This window comes from Rhinolophus hipposideros (assembly GCF_964194185.1).
Source record: "Rhinolophus hipposideros genome assembly, chromosome: 14".
NCBI lineage: Eukaryota > Metazoa > Chordata > Mammalia > Chiroptera > Rhinolophidae > Rhinolophus > Rhinolophus hipposideros.
Window position 1 is genome coordinate 63,028,190 of NC_138060.1, and position 21,615 is coordinate 63,049,804.

A 21,615-nucleotide genomic window follows, 5' to 3' on the forward strand; every position below is an offset into this window, starting at 1 on the left:
ACTGGCAACACAGCATCATGATGACATCCTCACTGTGACATCCTGTCGCACTGATGCTGTCACACCCAACCACCACACACACCGCCGTACCCACTGACACACTATTAGATTTGCCCACACAGCAGCTCGTTCACACGATCACACCGCAGTCACACAGGCACTGTCCGTCCATTTATCCTTCATTCTTGGCACGGTGTCCGGGCGCCTGCTCTGCGCTCTGGCAGGGGCAGACTCCCGCGGGTGCATGAACCAGCCTCCTGGAGTTTACAGAGTGGGAGGCAGATATTAACCAATAGCCTCTCCACACGGGACCGAGGAAGTCAGGGAAGCCCTCCCTAGGAGCTGAGACAGGAAAAGGCGGCAGTAGGCCCTCGCGGGAGGGGTAGGGAGAGCGGGCAGGGGCAAGCTCCCGCAGGACTTTGCGCGCTGTAATCTGAGCGCCAGGGCCCGCCCTCCTCTCTTTCGGCCCAATCCGGAGGCTGCAAGAGGTGGAGACCTCTGGGGGCGGGGCCATCCGGAACTCGCTGCCCGGGGCCCTGGAGGGGCGTGTCCTGCTGTGGGGGCGGGGCCAGCCAGGAGCTCGCTTTCCGCCGCTGGGAGGAGCTGGCAGCTGAAGCAGCGGCCCCCGGGATCTGGAATCCGTGCCTCGGATTACCAGGCGGAGGCTGGAACCACGGTGGGCGGAGACGCCACACTCGCAGTCCGCGGTCCCGCCCCCGATCCCGGTCCAGCCACGTGGTGGGCGGGGACTGGTTGTGAGCCTTCGACCTCGCAGGACCCTGAGTCCCGGCCACAGTCCCAGCTGGGCGCTGACCGGGGATCGCCGGCCCAAGACCTGCAGAGAGCGAGGTGTGGGGCCTGGAGAGGGGTAGGGGGGTCTGGGGCTCCCTGGCAAGAAATCTGAACAACTGGGGAGAAATTTTTTTGAGGAGGGCGGGGGAGTCAATGTCTGGTTTCAAACCAAGTTCAGCTACTCTCTAACTGTCCCCGAATCTCTGAGCCTCAGCTTTCTCCTCTGTGTAGTGGGCATTCAGAGGCACGAACTTCGTGGGGCCCTTTGGGGTTAAATAAGGAAATGTGTCGAAAGTGGCCAGCACAGCGCCTGAAAACAGAATGGGGGCTCCGAACGAATCCAGGTGTCCTTCTGGGGAGGGGCTGTGTACAAATGGAGTCCCCTGGGCTCCAGCGGCTGGGAGGGGTAGGTAGCCACTCTCTCTGCCCCCAGCTAACCACGCGCAGCGCCATGGCCAGCCAGGGTCGCGAGGGTGAGCACCCATCCGTGACACTATTCCGTCAGTACCTGCGCATCCGGACCGTCCATCCGAAGCCCGACTACGGTGAGAACGCAGCGGTTCCAGGGTCTGTGGGCTGGGAACAATGCTTTAAACCAGGCTCCAACCCTTGTCACCCATCTGAGCCCCACTCTAGTGCCCCAAATGACGCCTCAACTCCTCTAACATCCCCTAGGTCAACACACTGCTCTGCAGTCCCTCCAGACTGTGCAGGAACCTGTTCTGTAGAGGCTGTGCTCCAAAAGTTACTCCTGGTGGCTAGTAAAGGAACAACTTCACCATACTGCCCAGGGCGTGGGTGGGGAAGACTGGGGCAGCCACGTGGAAAAAGAGGCCTCCAGAAGCCTAGGGGGGCTGAACAAAGGCCCTAGCCCTTAAAGAGTAAAACTTGGTGGCTGGGCATTGTGTACATGGGTCCAAATTCCTGCTGTGATTTTCCAGCTGGGAGATGTTGGGTGACTCTCATGTCTCTGCACCATAGTTTCCCCACCTTTAAGGAAGATAACAATAACACCAGCTTCTAACCCTGAACTTCCCACTTGGCCTTCCACAAAGGGTCACTGGGCAAAAATATCTTCTTCCTTGGGGACAGAAATGCAGGTGTCTCTGAGGAATGTGGAATTGTGTTGAGGAGACAGCAGCCCATGTCTGGGTCTGCTCCCCTCTCTGGATGTACCCCCAAGCTCTTCCTGGCCAGGGGGAGGCCTGGGTAGGCAGAAGCAGCCTCAAGACTCTGTGTCCCCAGGGGCTGCCGTGGCCTTCCTAGAGGAGAGAGCCCACCAGCTGGGCCTGGGCTGTCAGAAAGTGGAGGTGAGCCTGGGGCCCTGTGTGGGGAGGGGAGAGAAGGGGGGCCTGGGGCACCTCCTCATACTGCACTGACCGTCCCGCCTCCTGGCCCTCTCTAGGTGGCACCTGGCCTTGTGGTGACTGTGCTGACCTGGCCAGGCACCAACCCCAAACTCTCCTCCCTTGTGCTCAACTCCCACACGGATGTGGTACCTGTCTTCAAGGTGTGTGTGTGTGTGTATGTGTGTGGAGGGGGGTGATGCAAGGGACAAAGATGAGGCAGAACCCTGACCGACCCCAGGGAGCCTTCCACGGCAGGTCCTGGCACTGACTCGCCACCTCATTCAGCATCACTCCACTCAAGCAGCCCTTGTTCAGCAACATTTTCAGGCCCAGGGTGGGATGGTGGGGGGTAGGCAGAGATGAGGGATGCAATCTGCTGTCCTCCTCAGCCCTCTTCTGACCCCTCACTACTCCCTCTGTCACCTCCACCCTACGGTGGGCTCCTGGGGCAGGGCCACTGTTGAGCACAGTGGATTAATGACTGAGGGTTCCTCTTCCCACCTTTGCCCCCAGGAACACTGGAGTCATGACCCCTTTGAGGCCTTCAAGGACGCTGAGGGCTACATCTATGCCAGGGGTGCCCAGGACATGAAGTGTGTCAGCATCCAGTGAGTGTCCTCCATTCCCAGTCCCCCACAGTTCTGGCCCATTGGAACCACCCAGTGGGCCTGGGCTGTGATTGGAGAACCTCAAGGCCCAGGGACCTCGAGATGTCCCCCTTACATTGTGCAGGCATTACCGCTGTGACCATTGCATGGAGGGGAGGTGGAGGGACAGGGACTTGCCTGAGCCCTCTGCCAGGCTGTCACAGAGCAGGGCGCAGGGCCTACGGCTCCAGCCTGCTCACCTGAGCATCCGGTGGCCCCCTCAGCACCTGGCTTACACCCTCTCACTGCCCTTCAGGTACCTGGAGGCTGTGAGGAGGCTAAAGGCTGAAGGCCGTCATTTCCCCAGAACCATCCACATGACCTTTGTGCCAGGTAGGAGTGGCTCGGGGAGGGGCCCCTTCAGGGAGGGGGCGGGTGTGTTGGGGAATGGCTCCCTCATCTCACATCCCTGATGCTTCTACAGATGAGGAGATTGGGGGTCACCAAGGCATGGAGCTGTTTGTACAGAGGCCTGAGTTCCAGGCCCTGAGGGCTGGCTTCGCCCTGGATGAGGGTGAGCAGGGGGGTAGGCCACTGAGTGGCCAGCAGGGCAGGCTGCTAGTGGGGGCGGGGCCACTCCACCCTCTGAACCCCCTTTCCTCCCTCCTTAGGCCTGGCCAACCCCACTGACGCCTTCACTGTCTTTTACAGTGAGCGGAGCCCCTGGTGTGAGTATGAGCTTGGAGGGAGGGGGGCATTATGCAGGTGGGGGCCAGAAGAGGCAGGGGCCCAGGTAGGCCTGGAACCCTGGGCCTCTGCCTCCCAGCCCCTTCCTTCCTGGGCTTCTCCTTCCTGAGCTTCTGAGGGCAGGCCCTCATTTGGGGCAGATATCAGCTCTACACTGTACCTTCTCCCTGCCAGGAGAGCTTGAAATGAGGGACAAACACGGGCCGCCCCAGGGCTGAGTGATTTCCCAGCCCTTCCCGTGCTGACGGCACCCCTTCCCCTTGCATCTCCCAGGGGTTCGGGTCACAAGCACTGGGCAGCCTGGCCACGGCTCACAGTTCATCAAGGACACAGCCGCAGAGAAGCTGGTGGGTGGCACCCTGGACGGGTGGGTGGCAGTTGGGAATTCCCAAGGCACTCTCCTGGGGCATTCTCACACCTAACCTTACACTCCCCTAGCACAAGGTTGTGAGCTCGATCCTGGCTTTCCGGGAGAAGGAGAGGCAGAGGTGAGGCAGCCTGGGAAAGGGGTGGGTGCAGGAGGGTGTCGGAGGAGGGAAGCCGAGCCTCTTTTATCTGTGGTTCCCTCTTGCTGCCTCTGCCCATGGCCCCCACTGCAGGCTGCAGTCAAACCCCCATTTGAAACAGGGGGCTGTGACCTCCGTGAACCTGACTAAGCTAGAGGGCGGCGTGGCCTATAACGTGGTACCTGCCAGTATGAGCGCCAGCTTTGACATCCGCGTGGCACCGGATGTGGACCTGAAGGTACCATCTCCACCTGGGTTTGGAGGAGGGAGCCCGGGTCTCAATCCTGTCCTAGAGGCTCAGGGAGAGCCTGACAGATAAGCTCATGTCCCCTCTCATAGGCTTTTGAGGAACAGCTGTGGAGCTGGTGCCAGGCAGCTGGCGAGGGGGTCACCTTCGAGTTTGCTCAGGTACCGACTGGGACCCGTGATGGGGGGGCTGTGGGAGCTGGGGAGACTGCGCTGGCAGTGTGTGTCACTGGAGGAGTGTGTGCCTGGTGTGCCGGCACGCATCTGGGCATTGCTTTGGCTCTGAGACATGTTATTGTGGAGGGCACTGTTGGCTGCTGGGAAATAGTGCAGGCAGGAAACTTAGACACGGTTCCTGCCCTCTTAGTCCTTACAGTATGAAGGGGGAATAGACAGGAATCAAATATTTATGTCATATTACTTCTACGTAAGTATGCACACATATGGTCCAGAAGGGGTGGGACCTCATACTCGGAGACCTGTAATTGGACCGCCTGAGGTCTGGAAGAGCCATCTTGGGGAAGGGGCACTTGCCTAGCATCTGAAGGATGGACAGGAAGTAAATGGAGGGCAGGGGAAAGTCCCAGACCTGTGGCCTTTGAAGAACTGGAGGAGGGCCTGTGGCTGGACTGGCCAGCGGGCTATCTGGGTAGGTGGGTGGGGGTGGGGTGTGCCCTGTGCCAGGGCAAGATGCCTAGGTCCTGTCCTGATCCTGCCCTCCTTCCCCTCCCCGCAGAAGTGGACGAAGCCCCGCGTGACATCTATTGATGACTCAGACCCCTGGTGGGCAGCATTTAGCGGGGTCTGCAAGGACATGTGAGCACCGTGTCCTGCCCTCCTCTCCCCCTTCCAGCTCTCTTTACCTTCTTTTTTTTCTTTTTTTCTCTTTACCTTCTTTCCACATTCCTTTGCCCCTTCCCTTGCCCTCTCCTCTCTCTGTCCCCCCATTTACCAGGTTCTTCCCTCTGCAGGAACCTCACTCTGGAGCCTGAGATCTTCCCCGCTGCCACTGACAGCCGCTATCTCCGCGCGGTGAGCTGCGTGTAGTAGGGTGGGCAGTGGGGTGGCCCTGGCCGCTGGCTGCGCTCCTAACGGCTCCTCCTTGTCCTCTGTAGGTGGGGATCCCGGCTCTGGGCTTCTCCCCCATGAACCGCACGCCAGTGCTGCTGCACGACCATGATGAGCGGCTGCACGAGGCTGTGTTCCTCCGTGGGGTCGACATATACACACAGCTGCTGCCTGCCCTGGCCAGTGTGCCCGCCCTGCCCAGTGACAGCTGAGCCACACGCTCCCAGCCTCTACCCCGGAACTTCCACCATGACCAGTGCCAAGGACCCCTCCTCCCCCTGCCTAACAATAAAGCCTGTGTGGACAGGGGACTTCATGGCACATGGATTTCCATTTCTCTGGGGACATGCTGTTACCATCCCATTTCACAGATGAGGACACTGAGCCTGGCTCTGGGCACTTCGCCACCACTCCATGCTGCTGTGTCGTTCCCCACAGCACACCCGTCCTGTACCAACCACCTAGCCACGTCTGTGTCCAACAACGAGGGGCATAGTTCCTGTTCTCAGTGGCCACCATATCTATATGTGACTTGTGATATCAGGTACACCATTTGCATTGAAGGGGACACTGAGACAAAGATCCCAGGGAGTTATTCCTGGCTTTCTGGGAGCACACTCAGAGACAGGCCCAGACCTGTCCTGGTCTGGTATGACTGCTAGCATTTGTCAAACCCTCCGGCAGCAGGAAGGGGGTGTGGCCTCTGCTCTGGCCGAAGAGGGAAAGGAGCCCTGGTCGACCTGGGCAGTTCATCTTAGGGTCCCCAGCTCCCTGGGCAGGGATCATGGGTCACTGTGTACAGAGGGGCCCACAAGTTGGGCTTCAGTCTGTCAGTCTTGCTAGGGCCCCTGGCAGTGCTGAGCCAGCTGTGACCCAGAGAGCTGAGCCTGCTCCTCTGGGTGATCTGATCTAGTCCTGTTCTTACCTTCCTGAGCACAGAGCACAGGTGACAAGGACTGGCTTTTGAAACTCCTCATTGTGGCCAGAAGGGAAGCCCAGAGCCTGGTTCTGTGACCTGCAGCCTTAGTCCGAATAGGAAAAATGGCCCCTGCTCATGCAGTTCTGACAAGGAGCCAGGACTTCCACCAGCTGCATTCACCTTGCTTGAGCCCGCACGGCAGCCCTTTGATGTAGGTTTCACTGCGCCCCACTTTAGAAGTTCTGCTAGAATTGCTCGCCCAAGACTACACAGCTTAGAAGTAATGGAGTCAAGATTTAAGACTCAAGAACTGGGGAACTGCTTCCTACACACGAGGGAGGCTGAGGGCAGCAAGCTGGCTGTGACCTTAAGGTGGCCTAATTGAAGCCCCTGACCTGGGGTCTCCTGAGATTGGGGTCTGGCTTCCCCTTTCAGACTGGAACAAGGTGACTTGGGAAAGGAGCGTCTTCCCACCCCATCCTGGGGACTAGAGGACAGGGCTCACTTTAGAAGCCATCTGACCTGGTGATCTCAGGCTGGGCCAAGCCATCTTGAGGACACAAAACCTGCTCCTGGTCCCTTTCAAGACCGCACCTTCTATCTGACACCAGCTGGGGGCGGGGGGGCAGTGGGCCACCCACAGAGCATGCCAGGATGACAGTCAGAGCTCACTGCCTAGCCCTGGTTGGGCAAACTTCCTGGGGCCCTGCATGGGTTCCATGCTACCTCCATCCCTTCCTAGCTCCGTGGTCTTGAACAAGCTACCCTACCTGTGAAACAAAGATAATAATACCGACTCCGAGATAGGGGGACCATATGCCATGGGTTGCACTGGTTGCCCCAGCACAATTAATAGCAACCATTTTTAAGCCTCCCAAGTACCCAAGGTTGGAGCAGAATACGTGACCACCATTCTCAAAGGCTGGTGTGAGGATGAAGTGTGACCAGAAGCAGTGTGTTTTCTATAGGAGCCAGTCACCTCTGTACTATTATTCCCTTCACTGGCTGTTCAGAAGACTGACTGCAGGTGAAGCAGTTGGCCCGGGGGACACAGCCGAGCGTGGCCCAGTCGTAAGGCAGTGCCACCACTGCCCTGCCTCCTGGTGTGATGACACACAGATCCAGGAAAAAGCCCCAAGACAGAAAAGCTACCCCTGTAAGTAGAGAGCGGGGAAAGACTGAAGACAGGCCAGTCACTCCAGTCTGCCAATTAATAGAGCTGATTGAGGGAACATCTGAGGTGCACCTTGGGTGGCAGCAAAATGACATGGATATCCTCCGTGCAGCATGGCAGGCGTTAAAAGAATTATGTAGAACAGCGCAGGATGGACAGGGGTTCTGGGGTGTGACCTGTTGCAGATAAGGGGCAGGACACTGGGGCGGAGGGGAGACGTTGCTCAGTCTGAGGGCGTTTACGGGCAGCAACATCTGTTAGGGCCCCGGTCTAGTTTACAAGTCTGGCAGTGGAACCGTCTCCCCACACCCCACCTATGACCAGCTCTTAGTCTCACGTGCCTGCCTCTCCCTCAAGGTGCCTGAGCGGTCAGCCAGCGGCTTCAGTAGCAGGAAGGCGGCTCATCTGGTCACCAATGGGCCACATTGGAGAGAGCCCACAGACACATGGAAGAAAAAGGCAGTTTAAGCACCCCATGCATGTAACAATACTTTCCACCATGCCCCCCAGGACCCAAGCTAGGGTGCTAATGGGTCACAGAGGCTTGGATCCCGTAGGGCTTTTACTGGAGATTTCACGAGTTAACAAACAGCTATCAGCAGATTCTCCTGATGTAAGAGACACATTTTAGTTTGGACGATGGCACAAGTGCCTCCCTGTAACTGATGCCATAGGGACAGCACAAGTCCAAGGTCAGAAAGGTTAAAACACAGTTGGGACTTAAATTGGGGGGTCTTCTTTCAATTTAATGACACTCGTCACCTGATTTTTGGATGTGAATGTAGCTGTGGCTTTGGGAATGTGGCCAGGCCGTGGAAAGCATACGAGTTGGCCAGGAGAGGTGATGCTGTCTGTCGTGAGATGAATAAGAGGCAGAATGTGCCAGACCATGACCCCTTTCAATGGTGCAGGGACCGGTCCACATATAGCACGTCCAAGGGTCCTGACAGCATTGGGGTGATGGTCCCACCCCAATGTCCCCTCATCCAGGGACATGAAGTAACTGCTGCAACCAGGCAGAATGTCCCATTGCAGATTCCACTAAGTAGTTCTAGTTCCAGGGACAGTAGGGTTTGGTACCCTTTATCACGGCCCATTGGGCCATGGCAAGTGTCGGAATTATTGCTGTGCCATTTTCCACACCTTTACTGTACTGGGTGCCTCAGTCCGAATTCCTCATCTGGTACGTGGGGCAATAGGCCCCACAGGTCAGCCATTTAAATGTATTTACACCGGAAAGCACCTGTCCACCCGACCAAGGTAGGTCTTCCAATTAGTCGTATCTGTGGCTTAGACACCCTTCTTCCATCCCACCAGCCCAGATGCTTGTGGTTTATAGGGGAGGACGACCCTCCATTCAGTATTGGGTTCTTTTGCCCATTCATGTATGTTGTGTTCTTGAAATGTGACCTCTGGTCACTCTCTTCAATAGGGGTACAGAAACATAGTACCTTTTCCAGAAGCTTTATGGTGATGGCCTGATTAGCCTGCTGATAATGGAAATGCTTCAGTTAAACCAGAGGCAATGTCGACAGACTAGCATATTAGGAGCCCTTGCTCACGGGGAGAGGGTCTGTGTAGTCAATTTGCCAGTCCCTTACTGGTTGGGGGTTTCGGTAAACAGATCACCTGGTGCATGCCCAGTTCTCCAAGAATTTGCTGTTCGTCTAGATAGACTTCCAGGGGCCCACTTGCCCAGGAAGACCTTCATCTGGCCAGGGCTCCCTGCAGGACAGAATGGTGTCATCTCTGTGACCCAGCAGCAGTCATGTCATGAACAGTCCCTCCTCCACACCCAGGACTCCTAGCACTTGCGGGACCAGCACAAGCTGAGCAGTGGATGCTGGCCAGGTACACTAGAAAGAGCCTGGAACACCTCAGGCCAGAAGTGCAGCAGAATTCTCCAGCAGCGTCCCTTCCCTTTCCTATGCCGTTTCAAAGCCTAGCAAGGATGTTTGGGATTTGTCTTTCCTCACCAGCCTGCTCAGTCCAGCAAGCTGTGCCCCAGCTTCCCTAAGGTCTCCAACCATTTCTCATTTATCAGGTCCCCTTCTTGTACTCCAGGGAGCTACTTCCCAATGCCCAAACACACCCTTCCATCCAGAGGAGCCGGACTCTCCTCCCACAAAATGGAGGTACAAATCCCACTTGAACTCCAGCTGCAGCCCTGGGATCACAGACACAAGCTGATTGCCAGATCCTGCCTCAGCTTTATTGGTCCAGATAACACAGGAGGACACCAGCCCCACGCAGACAGCAGCCCAGGGTCCCCCAGTCTCTGTCCTCCATCGGCAGACAGAGGCCTCTACTGTGGAGCCTTCGTGGCAGCCTGGGCACCTTTGGGAGCCGGGGCCTGAGCTGGAGGCGGAGCTGCAGCTGCAGGACCAGCTGGGGCCTTGGTTTGAGCTTTGCCCTTGGCCTTTGGCCGGCAGAGCCTGAGACCCTTGGCGATGCGGGCTCGAGCATGTTTCCCAAGCTTGGGGTGGGCGATGTAGGCAAGTCGACTGAGCTTGCGGCTGCCGCCCTTTGGGATCTTGGGCTTGACCTCCTTGGGCTTTCCGAGGGCCTTGATGGCCTCAGCCCGTGCACTCAAGGCCTTGGCGTTGTTGGCCTGCATCTTCTTCAGGCCCTTCTTGTTGTGCTTCTTGGCAAAGCGCATGTTCCTCAGGAACTTGGGGTCCACCTGGAAGGCAGGTACAAGCAGCTGTAAGTGTGGCATGTGGGACCCCCAAGTCACGTAGGACACTGGGAGGCCCCAGCCAAGGCCTATTGGGGGCTTACACACTGTCAAGCCAACCTTAAATGCTGAAACAAAGTATCGGCAGAGAACGTACCACCCCAGAAGCCAAGACTGCACCTGCTAGTGCTACACGGAGCACATGCTCAGGGCTACATGCCCAGAGCCCAGGAGAAGTGAATGTGAGTGCAGAAGGCCGTGCCCTGTGCCAGGGTTGTAGGGCTATGGCCGAACCCTGACACCCCCTCAGGGCCACCCCACCCGCTTAAAGGAAGGTGTCCGTTAAATACCCAGCCTGGTACAGCAGACTCCCAGCAAACGAGGAGGGAGACACCAAGGGTACAGGGGCGAGCAGACTGAGGACAGGGCTCCGCTGTACTCAGACCCTACAGCCTCAGCCTGCTCAGCTAATGCTCAGAACTCCCTGCACTGCGGGGGCGCGGCTCCCCAGCCCAGCACTGGGTCAGAGCAACGTCCTGTGTGGTCACCGTGGCAGGACGACGCACAGGTGCTGGTACAGAGCCGAGGCCACTCCTCCAGGAGGTGCTCTGCCTGGCGATGGACGTAGCCAGACAAGCTGCCCTAAGAAGGCAGGTTACACCGACCGGGGGTTGCTTCCCGGGCGGAAGCGGCCACGTAAAGCTTACTATGGGTCTGGCCGAGCGTGAGGTCCACGCAGGACGGCGGGCAGCCGACACCGACGCACAGGACATGGTGAAGCCGGAAAAGGCGACACCACAGGCCCCAGCGGAGCGGCTGGAGCCGGACACACACACCTGTACGCGGCTCCGCGCACACTCACCCCCTTCAGAGATTCGTATCTTTGCGACCGGGGTTTCTTGATGCCGTTCCGGTGCCATTTTCGGGCTGTGGGGAAGAAAAGGAGTTGGACCAAAGGAGAGCGCTGCCCGAGTAAGACCGAGACACGCAGCACGGCCCCGCACGCCTACGAGGACACCACGTGCAGAGCGCGTCTTCCGGGGGCGGCGGGCGCAGAGCACTGTGGGAACCGCAGAGGCCCCACGTGCGCGTCTCCAACCCCAAGGGGAACCCCGGCGGAACACAAGCACGAGCGCCCCCCGGAACGCGCCTCCCCGCCCCGCCCGTGTCCCTGACCCTCCGCGGCGCTGGGCGTGCGGGCGAGGACGGCCCGGGGAACTCACACTGGTTGTGCGTGGTGTGGTTCTTGGACTTGGCCATGGCTGCACCTGGAGGAACAGAGCGGACACCAGGGCTGGGGGCGCGCCGGGCGGGGCCAGCGTCCGCCGCCCTGATCCGAGCGACGTGAGCCCAGAGGCCCGGAGGCTGCAGCACATGCCGTCAATCTGCGGCCTCCACCCGCCTCGACTCGCTGCGCGCGACCGGACGCCAGTCCTGGCAAACTCGGACACCCGCGCCGCAAGACTGCGTTCGCATCCCAAATCCGAGCTCTCCCCCTCATCCACTCCTCGAGAGCCCGCGAGCACCACCCCCGCCCCACGGCCTCCGCTCCCTACAGCCAGGGAGCCAGTCTCCCTGTCCTCCCCGGGGCTTGCGCCCACCGCCCTCCGCGCGTGGTGGATGGACTCGGATGCCGCGCGGCCAGCGCTCACCCAAGCCCGCAACTCCCAAACTCCTGGGGCCGGAAGAGAAGAAGGAAGACCGAGGTGCAGCACGGGAAAGAGGGTCATCGAGCCGGAAGGTACTACTGGAAAAGCTTCCGCTGGCGCCGGGAAGAAAGGTTCCTAAGGCCGGGAGGGCACAAAGCAAACGGAAGGCGGTGCTACGAGCCTGGCCCCGCCCCTTCCGATCTGGCCTCCACTCACACCCCTTCTCCACCTGTTCCTTTTGGTTCAGGTTCTTGGGCCCCGGTCTCATGAAAGGCCTGAAGGCGAAGGGAATCCGTGACGGATGTGTTAGGGAGTGACAGATTTGTGTTTTTAAAAAGTGTCCCTGGCTCCTGCGTGGAGAGTGGACCATCGGGGGCAGAAGAGAGGAGGCAGGGCTGTGAAAAGGCTGGTGCAGAGCTCCGTGCGCACGTGATGGCCCCTGGCCCCGGTGGGGGCGGTAGGGAAGGACGGGAGTGGATGAGGAAGAGAGGAGGCTGCACTTGGGATGCAGATGAGAGACGAAGGAGGCCAGGATGGCCCCGAAGTTTTGGGCTTGAACATCTGGGTGAATGGTGGTGCTGTTTAGGGAAATGGGCAAGATTGGGGGAGGGACGGGGGGGAGGGTTGTTGCTTTGTTTTCAGATCCAGATGTTTCTTTTTAGGTGCATTATAGGTGATATACCTGTTGGACATCCAAAACGAGTAAGCATTGCCTCCTAACGACTTTATTGCCGTCTCTCCACACGGCAGTGGGACCTGGGGCACTTTTTAAGATGCAAATCAGATCTTGTCATTTAAAGTCTGCAAGGACTTTCCCTTCAGTTGGAGATCAATTCTTTTTTTTTTTTTTTTTTTTTTTTTATTGGGGAAGGGGAACAGGACTTTATTGGGGAACGGTGTGTACTTCCAGGACTTTTTCCAAGTCAAGTTGTTGTCCTTTCAGTCTTAGTTGCAGGGGGCGCCGCCCACCATCCCTTGTGGGAGTTGAGGAGACAAAGTGGCAACCTTATGGTTGAGAGCCCACTGGCCCACGTGGGAATGGAACCGGCAGCCTTCGCAGTTAGGAGCACGGAGCTCCAACCGCCTGAGCCACCGGGCCGGCCCCCAGGATCAGTTCTTTACTCCCTTAACCCTGGCAACCCTCTCCTTATCACTTCTGTCCAAACCCATGGACTTCTTTCGTTCCTGCCAAGCACAAATGCTTATTCCTGCTTCAGGGCCCTTGAACTTGCCTTTCCCTCCACCTGGAGCACCTCCTCCCTGCTCCTTGGATGGTGTGCTTTCTTGGAGAGGCCTCCCTAGGCTTCCCTACCTAAACTACAGACCCTCCGCCCCATCTCCCCACTTACTCTGTGTCCTCCCAGTCTGTTTGCTTCCTTCATAGAACTTTCCCAGACTCTAGTGATGGTCTTTATTTACTTGTGTGCTTGTCCGTTGGCACAGCACCGTGAGTTTGGGACTGCCTTGGTCCCTTCCATGTCCCTTTGCCCGGCACAGCACTTGATGTAGAACAGGAGCTTCGTAAACATCTGTTGATAGACATTCCTTGGCCAGGCAGGTACACGGAGTGACAGAAGCACATTGCAGAGTTTGGGAGTGAGGGGAAAGGAGGGTGTGGAAGCAGAACGTGCAGGCACTCCTTACTGGAGCATTCCTGAGAAGGGGGACAGAAATCTGGCACATATGAGTGAGGAGAATGAGGGGCGGGCTCAGATGCTGAAGGAGTGACCTTGTGCCAACAGAGAAACAGGTGAGGCCAGAGAGGAAGGTGTCTCTGCAGGAGCAAAGTACTTGAGGGCTGTTGAGAACAGGTGGAGGAGCTGGTGGGCAGCGATGGGGTGCAGGCGGTGCGGGTAGCAGGATGCCTGCGAGCCCAGGGAGTAGGACGGGTGGGGCCAGCGGCTGGGACAGGGAGGAGAAGGTTTGACTGCTGCAGCCTTGAGAAAAAGAAACAAGCAGAGTAGGGGCCAACAGAGGAGGCTGTGAGAACTTTAAGTGTGGCATTAGCTCCCATGGCTGCTAAAGAGGGAGCAGTGACACCAGCTCAGGACTCGGTTTGCCAAGCTGTTATGACAGTGGCAGAGCAAAGCACAGAGCCATACTCTGACGGAGGCAGATTCAGAGACAGCCGTATGTATGCAACAGCTTGCCTCCCTTCCCTTCCTTCCTCCCTTCTTCCCTTTCCTTCCCTTCCCTTCCCTGCCACGCTTTCTCTCTTCATAAATGGAACTTTATTATACAAGTTCTTCGTAACCTGATTGTATTCTCTCAATCATAATTTGTGCACATCTCTTCCTATTCAAGAAAATCCTTTGTAATTTATTTTACACATTTAAAAACATTATTCTGAGGTCAATAAACACCACCAGATGTCAAAGGAGTCCCAGGTAAATGTCTGAGGGATTAAATGTACACATTTCACAAGTCCAGGCAGAAGGCAGAATCAGGAGGCAAGAGGCAAGTCAGTCTGGAAGGATTTCATAGAGAGTCAGCTCCTCTACTGAGCCAGATCTCTGCTCTCCAGGCTTCTGGGGAGGGGGACAGGGCTTAGGGAAAGAATGTGGTAATGGCAAGTGAATGCTAATTCTGAGGACAGGATCCAAGGGAGGGCCAGGATGGAAGGAAGTGACAGTCCTCAGGAGCTGGGTCTCCTCAGTCGAGCTCTAGAGAGACAGGGACCACCGGTGTACCCCGATAAGAGGGACCATGAGTGGGTTACCAGACCAGGATGTTTTGTCTGTGAGAGAGAAGACTGGGGGTGGGGGCAGAAAAGAGGAGGCCCTAAGCACTGGATCTTTAAATCTGCTTAGAAATTCGCAAGTGAGAGGCCACCTGGTTCTGTGTGGCCCCAGAGGGCAGAGCTGTGACCGAGGGAGGCAAACACCAGCACCATGGACGAGGGTCATTTCTGCAATCAGAATTCCCTCCAAACCATGGGCGGCTCCCAGAGACAGTGAGCCCCCTGAGACTGGGGGGGTGCAGTTGAATTAATGAGGATGGAGTTTGAAATATGGAGTGGAGAGTTGGAAAATAAACCCTTAAGTTCACTTCCCTCCAAGAGTGTGGAATTCCGAACTCCTGGGAGGAGGAAAGACAGTGGGCAGCGTTTGAAGCCAGGTTGAGGCTCAGAATCTGTGGGGAAGAGAGGGCAGTTCCGGCAGAGGCCCCGAGGTGCAGCCTTTGGAATGCACCACAACCCAGGTCTCTGATTTTTCCTTCTGGGGGGCAGGGGGAAGAGGAGGGCTGGCCCAGGAATGATGCAGTGTCCCCAGGTCCTCAAATGGGAACGTGAGCCTGTGGCCCACACGGGGGCAGCATGGGACTGTGGACGGAGCTGGGCTGCTGCAGGTGGCAGTTCCCCTCCTGCGGGAAGCCTCTGATCCTCCCAGACCTCTGACTTCCCAATTCCGTGTCCATCCTGCACTGCCCCCCTAAGGATCAAGCCCCTGTTCTCAGCAGTTTCTCCGGGGTAGGTTGGGTCTCCCCTGGCTCCAAGCTCCTGGTAGTGGTGGTGGGGGGGAGTGTCTTCCCCCAGAGTGGGTTCAGGGCAGAGACAGTGGAGCCTGTGGGTACCCCTGCGTAGAGCCCTGCTGGTCCACCTCAAGTTCCTGGAGGTCATGTCGGTTGGGGGTTAGAGAACAGGTTTTGACATCAGAGACTTGGGTTCAAATTCTGATTGCCACTCACCGGTAGAGTGACTCCCCTCTCTGAGCCTCAGTCTCCTCATTTGTAACAGTGGGGAAACAGCGCCCAGTGCTGAGCAGACAGGAAGCCCCTGGAGCCTGGCTGTGACCTGTAGAGACAGCACAGCAACCTCTGGAGATGATGGGGGTCCTATCACCCTGATTCCCGGATGTGGAGATGGAAGCCTTGGTGCTAGAGGTCCCATAACCAAACGGAGAGCTGCAGTGGTCCCGATGCCCGCTGGGAGCCAGAGGAGCACGGGCTGGTGTGTGCCTGGGGAGGCGGAGGGACGGAGCCCTGTGACACCAACCTCCAGGGGACAGGGAGAAACCCTGGCTTCTCTGGCCAACAGATGCCCGAGTGGGGCCATCCTCTGTGATGGCCTCCGCCTCTGAAAGGAGGGATGGAGTAGGGGTGTGTGTGAGGGGGCCTGACGAGGCAGGATTGCACCCCTGAGTGGCTCCCCCACTCCCAGCCCTGCTCTGAGGTGAAAAACACAAAATGGAGCTAAGGAGAGTCCGTTCTCACAAAGAGCATCTGAAAGCAAGAATGAGGGGCTGGGAAGGGAGGAAGCCGTGCGCACAGCATCCCAAGATGCAGAACGGAGAGGGGTCTGTCCAGGCCAGGAGCCTCTGGGCAGGGGAACGGGGACCTGGAGGCCTTCCTGGGAGAGGAGGCATGCCTCAGGCTGTGTAAGATCGGGCAGAGCTGGGGGGGAGGGAGCATACAGGGGGCCAGACAGCCAGAGGCTGCTGTTTTCCCCCGTGGCTTTCTGGCCCTGGACCACAGCTGACTGGGGCCTCCCTGAGCTGTCACTGAACTCTCAAAGGCCCAGAGGCCTGGCCCACAGGGGGTGCCCTTCCCAGCACACAACCTTACGTCCAGGGGTCCAGAGCAGGAAGGTGCATTCTGCTGGGCCCAGGAGGCTAGAGCCTGGAGCTCAGCGTTAGTACCGCCAGTCCGCGCCACACCCTCACAGTGGCTTCTCTTGTTAGTCCCGTGTTGCACATGGGGACACTGAGGCTCAGAAAGGTGCAGTGACTTGCCTGGGGTCAACCAGCTTCTTACCGTCTACCAAAGCCACTCCTGGAAGCTCTTCCGGGCTGGAACTCTGCCTGAGACTCACACTGGTGACAGGAAGAGGAGGGCAATGCATCACCTCAGCGTGACCCTCTGGTGGAGTGTGCTCTGGTGTCCATGGCAGGCAGTGGGGGGCCGACCTCATCCCCAATACAACATTGGTCAGTCTGCCTTTCTATGTCTGCGCCCTTCATTTGTCAGTTGGTAGTCATATTCTCTGGCACTGATGGTCCCTCCAGGTGGAACGGCCGGAGAACAAGACCCAGATCCTGCCGTGACACTTAGCAGCTGGCTTGTGAGCCAGGACCCCACCGCCCTGTGGCTCAGCGCCCTCACCCGTGAGGGGGGAGGAGGGCACTACCTGCTTGGCAGTTCGCGGGAGGCTCCAAGCACTTACTGGGGCCTGGCACAGTCTCTGTCACCACTCGGCAGCCCTCCTGGGACAAGGCTTCAAACAGCCAGAAGGCCAGGCAGGCAATATGGGGCCCTTCCCCACCCCAAAATCTCCTCTGGAAACACGAGGCTGCCCCCCCCAAGGCCCCTTGCCCAGAAGGGAATGGGAGAGTGGGTGGCCCCGGATGCCGTCCTCACTATGGGCAATGGTGGCTGGACAGGACCAGGAGAGGGTGGCCCCGAAGCAGCTGCTGAGTGGTAGTGAGGGCAAGTGGGGACCCGCCACTCCGAACAACCCGCCCTGCCCCAGCGCAGGGAGCCAGCGGGTGAGAGGCCTGGGGCCTGGCCCGGCTGCCTCAGCACTGGCTGCTGCCTGGCACGGGGCCCTGGCAGTGCTGGTTTTAATCGATCCTTTTCCGCAAGCAGCTCCTGGTGGCGTGGGGGCGGCTTCCCCTTGACTTGCAGCTCCTGGAGGATGCGGCTTGGCTAAAAATAACTGGAATTACTGTGCTCCGGCTCTGACTGGGCCAGGGGCTGCGGGGGCTGCGGGGGCTGCGGGGGCGGGACCTGGAGGGAACTTTGCAGCAGCCAAGCGTGTTCCCTGACAGGAGCCGAGAAAAACCAGCGTTGGTGGGTGTGGGGAGAAGGGCTGCAGGACATGGAAGGGGACGTTGCCTTTTCTCACTTCTCTCCAGGCCTGCTCCCCAAGGACAGTGCTTCCGGAGCACAGCTGGGGTGAAGCCTGGCCCAGATCCCAGACTTGCGTCATGGAGGGCTGCGGTGGCAGCAGTGGGCTCCTTCCAGCACAGAGTGTGTTTGCAGGAGACCCCCACAGACACTCAGGGCAGGACTGTTGAATGCAAGCGGTATGGCGGGGGGTCAGATCTGGACTCCTTCTTCCCCTCTCCTTTCCTGCTGTGGGACACAGCCCTGACTCCTTATCTGAAAATTGGGTGTGCCTGCAGAGTTAGGCACTTAACTCCTGGGCACGTTGGAGCCTCCTCCAACCCCACCTCCTCCACCTGCCTGGGGAGGCGTCAGCTCCCTGTCAGCCCCTTGGTGCAGGGCCGAGAGGGTTTATCCTGTGACCTGCCCTCAGAACAGGCTCCAGCAGGCCCTAAGTCAGGTAGGACCTGGGGTCCTCGGCACAAAGTGGGGCTCGTCAGGGAGAGTAGGGGATCTGAGTGGTCATGGGAGGGTGGAAGGTAACCGCTGGGCCCAGGCAGGAGAATGTGGACACGTTGCACCGTGGGCTATTGGCCCTGGTCTCAGGATGGTGATGTCACTGTTGCTGCCCTCACTGCCATCCCTACCTTTATACCTCAGGGTGGACAGAGCCAGAGAGAGAGAGAAAGAGAGAGAGAGAGAGAGAGAGAGAGAGAGAGAGAGAGGAGGGAGGGGAGAGAGTGCACAAGAGGCTCAAGGGCAGGTCCAGAGTCATATGGTGGAGAGGGGACAGCATGGCCTTCCCTCGCACACACAGACCCTGCAGAGGCAATGGGAGATGTACTGCTGGGGGACCAGTCAACTCTTCATGCTTTTGCCTCAGTTTTCTCATCTGTAAAAGGGGTGGGTTGGATGCCCTTGCAAACCCCTGACAGCATTTCGGGCTGGACGGAGAGTAGGAGCTGGAGCCGAGGAGAAACCAGCAATAGGAACAAGGGCAGCTCCCCATGCCTTCACCGAGTGCTCTGTGATGTTCAGTGAGGGTCCTCAGGTTACCCCCACTCTACATACAAGGAATCCGAGGCTCAGAAAGGAGATGTGACTCACCCAAGGTCATACAGCTTGTATGTGATGGACTGAACCTTTGAACCCAGAACTGCTGACTACAGAGTCTGTTCTCCATTTCGTCTTCTGAACAGAGGACCTGGGGGACCAGTACTTATGGGGGTGACTCAAGGTGAGAGGTATGGGTATGGGTCCAGATATGAGCAGTATGGAGTTGCTGCAGCTGGGCCCCGACCTAGACCCCCACCCCATGGTTGGTTCTGGTCATGGGGAAACTCATTCTGCGCAACAGCGTGCCTTAGAGGTGCCTGTGGGTGCAGGCGGTGGGGGAGAGAGGGAGTGTGAACTCACCCCGATGGGAACAGGACAAATGGTAACAATAATGATAACCCCACCCCCCAGGGATGTTTTTAGCAGCACAGTTCCTAAGGAGGAACTGACATCAGCACGAACACCCAGTGACAGGATTGAGAAATCCACTGCAGCCCCCACAGCAGCAGGGGTGGACCCTAAACCATAATGTGGAGCCAAGAAAAGAATTGCAGTTGGCCCTTGGGCAACACGGGTTTGAACCGCACGGTCCACTTACACACAGATTTCTTTCAGTATATGTACAATCGGCCTCCTATCTGTGGGTTTCGCATCCTTGGAGCCAATCAATTGCGGGTCAAAAACAGGATATTTGATCCGTAGTTGGGGATCTGTGGACGTGAAAGGCTGACTGCGTGCACTGTTCTACACCATTTTATACAAGGGACTTGAGCATCCGTGGAATTTGGTGTTCACAAGGGGTGGGAAGGGGGAGTCCTGGAACCGAGTCCTCTGAGGAGATTATCCTGGATTACCTGAGTGGGCTTAATGTAATCACCAGGGTCCTTAAGAGGGGAAGAGGGAATCAAAAGGAAGAATGACGTTGCTGGCTCTGAAGGGGAAGGAATGGGACCACAAGACAAGGAAAGTGGGCAGCCTCAAGAAGCTGGAAATGTGAGGAAGGGTGTCCTCTACAGCCTCCAGAAGGAACACAGCCCTGTCAGCACCTTGATTTTAGCCTAGTGAGACCCACTTCAGATTTCTGACCTGGGGAACTGTAAGTATTAGGTTGGTGCAAAAGTAATTGCAGTTTTTGCAATTATTTTTAACTTCTTAAACTGCAATTACTTTTGCACCAACCTAATACTTATGTTGTTTTAAGCCACTGAGTTTGTGGTAATTTGTTACAGCAGCAATAGGAAACGAATACACCATCTAACCATCCAACCCATCATGCAACAGTCCATCCAGCCATCTTCCATCCATTTATCTAGCTGCCCCTCCATCCAACCATCTATTCATTTAACAAATATTCATTGAGCGTCTCTTTTGTTTCGGCTGCCAAACTGTGAAAGAGAACCGTTGTTGCCTTCCTGGATCTCTCATCACTGGGTTTCAATCCAGGGCCCTTAGTGCTACCACGGTGGGACATGAGTGATTGGGAAGGATTCTAGGGGGCGGAGGGGGCGGGGGGCTCATGGCTTGATGACTCTTGGCAGCAGGAACAAGACGGGAGCACTGCAATACAATTGTGAGTCTCTGCAGCCGGCCCTTCACCTGCAGGCTGCCCTCTAGGGGTCACTGTCCTTTGTTGGCTCTGACCTCAGCCCTAGGGGAACCTGGAGCTCTTGGCCCTGTCCAAAGAGTAGGGAGGGTAAAGGGCCAAGAGCAGCCAGAATGGTGACTTCAATTCCCACTCCCCAGCTCAAGGCCCATGACTGCCATACCCTCTGCATGGCCCTGGCCCTCTGAGGTACACTCTTGCCCCCACCTGAGCCCCCAGCCCATCGGTTAGAAATATCCATGACTCCCACGTTCTTGGTAGCACTGAGAAGCACCTGCTCGAGGATCAGGCTGAGCCTAGTTCAAGGCCTGGTACCTCCACTTAATTAAGGATGTGTGATCTTGGGCCGGCCCGGTGGCTCAGGCGGTTGGAGCTCCGTGCTCCTAACTCCGAAGGCTGCTGTTTCGATTCCCACATGGGCCAGTGGGCTCTCAACCACAAGGTTGCTGGTTCAACTCCCGCAAGGGATGGTGGGCTGCACCCCCTGCAACTAACAACAGCAACTGGACCTGGAGCTGAACGGCGCCCTCCACAACTAAGATTGAAAGGACGACAACTTGACTTGGAAAAAAGTCCTGATAAAACACACTGTTCCCCCAATAAAGTCCTGTTCCCCTTCCCCAATAATAATAAAAATCTTAACAACAACAAAAAAAAGCTGTGTCATCTCAGGCGATGAACTGCCTCGCTGAGTCTTGACACCCTCGTCAATATAATGGCAGCCCCTCCTCCCAGGGCTGCAGTCAAGATGGGGAGAACGAACACTGCAGACCACCCTGCACAGGCCCTGGCATACAGAAAGTCCACCACCGTCACCACCTGGGAGATGCTACCTTGTTATGCTTTACAGACTGTAAAGGAAGGTGCACATGGTCTTCATGACTCTTGGAGCTGGACGGTGGGGTTATGGGCACTTAGCCCCTCCCCCAGGAGAGGACCAGTTTCCAGTTCTGTCCTTCGGGTGCAGGCCTTGCTGTGACCCTGTGGCCCCTAATCAGAGGGGAGCCTGCAGTCCGCTGGATGGAGAGCTGCCTGGACCCTGTGAGCCATGGGCACAGTCCCCATAGGTCCAGTTCCTGTCACGGTCTCCCGGGTCTGGAGGCCCCATACACCACACAGCCAATGAATGTGTTTAGCAGGAAGCACCTGGTTAGCCATGGCAATTAGGGTTATGGAGCAAAAGGCCGTTACGCAGTGATTGTCAGCAAGCCCAGACCAGTGGAAAGGACTGTTGGGACGCAGCGGCTCTGCCCCGCAGACTATGCTTCTGACCTCCAGGCACACCGAGTCTCAGAGTCTAGCACTCGCAGCAAAGGCAGCTCATAAAGCCTTCCTGGCCACTTCTTCATTCCTCCCACTACAGCCTCATGGGGTAGATAGGAAACTGAGGCTCGGGTGAGGGCTGTCTACGGAACAGGT

General features: G+C 57.4%; 2 protein-coding genes across 3 annotated transcripts; one reads left to right on the forward strand and one right to left on the reverse strand.

The window, feature by feature from the left end:
- The first annotated feature begins 589 nt into the window (after positions 1–589).
- On the forward strand, positions 590–5,616 carry ACY1 (aminoacylase 1). Of its 2 annotated transcripts, XM_081072718.1 has the most exons (15): positions 590–849; positions 1,226–1,337; positions 2,038–2,102; positions 2,198–2,302; positions 2,655–2,749; positions 3,045–3,121; positions 3,213–3,302; positions 3,400–3,456; positions 3,749–3,822; positions 3,914–3,963; positions 4,075–4,219; positions 4,321–4,389; positions 4,964–5,043; positions 5,199–5,259; positions 5,343–5,616. In XM_081072718.1, exons 2-15 carry the CDS (start codon positions 1,244–1,246, stop codon positions 5,505–5,507), a joined length of 1,227 nt encoding a protein of 408 aa, XP_080928844.1. In that variant the 5' UTR covers positions 590–849; positions 1,226–1,243; the 3' UTR covers positions 5,508–5,616. The 2 variants fall into 2 exon arrangements, with proteins under 2 accessions (XP_080928844.1, XP_080928845.1); XM_081072719.1 differs by lacking the exon at positions 4,964–5,043 and having other exon boundaries at positions 717–849; positions 5,183–5,259; positions 5,343–5,615.
- Positions 5,617–9,578: 3,962 nt separating this feature from the next.
- On the reverse strand, positions 9,579–12,176 carry RPL29 (ribosomal protein L29). Its single transcript, XM_081072362.1, has 4 exons — positions 11,718–12,176; positions 11,289–11,333; positions 10,928–10,992; positions 9,579–10,071 (listed from the first exon to the last, which is right to left on the reverse strand). The coding sequence occupies exons 1-4, from the start codon at positions 12,082–12,084 to the stop codon at positions 9,694–9,696; spliced, it is 855 nt and encodes a 284-aa protein (XP_080928488.1). The 5' UTR covers positions 12,085–12,176; the 3' UTR covers positions 9,579–9,693.
- Positions 12,177–21,615: the final 9,439 nt, after the last annotated feature.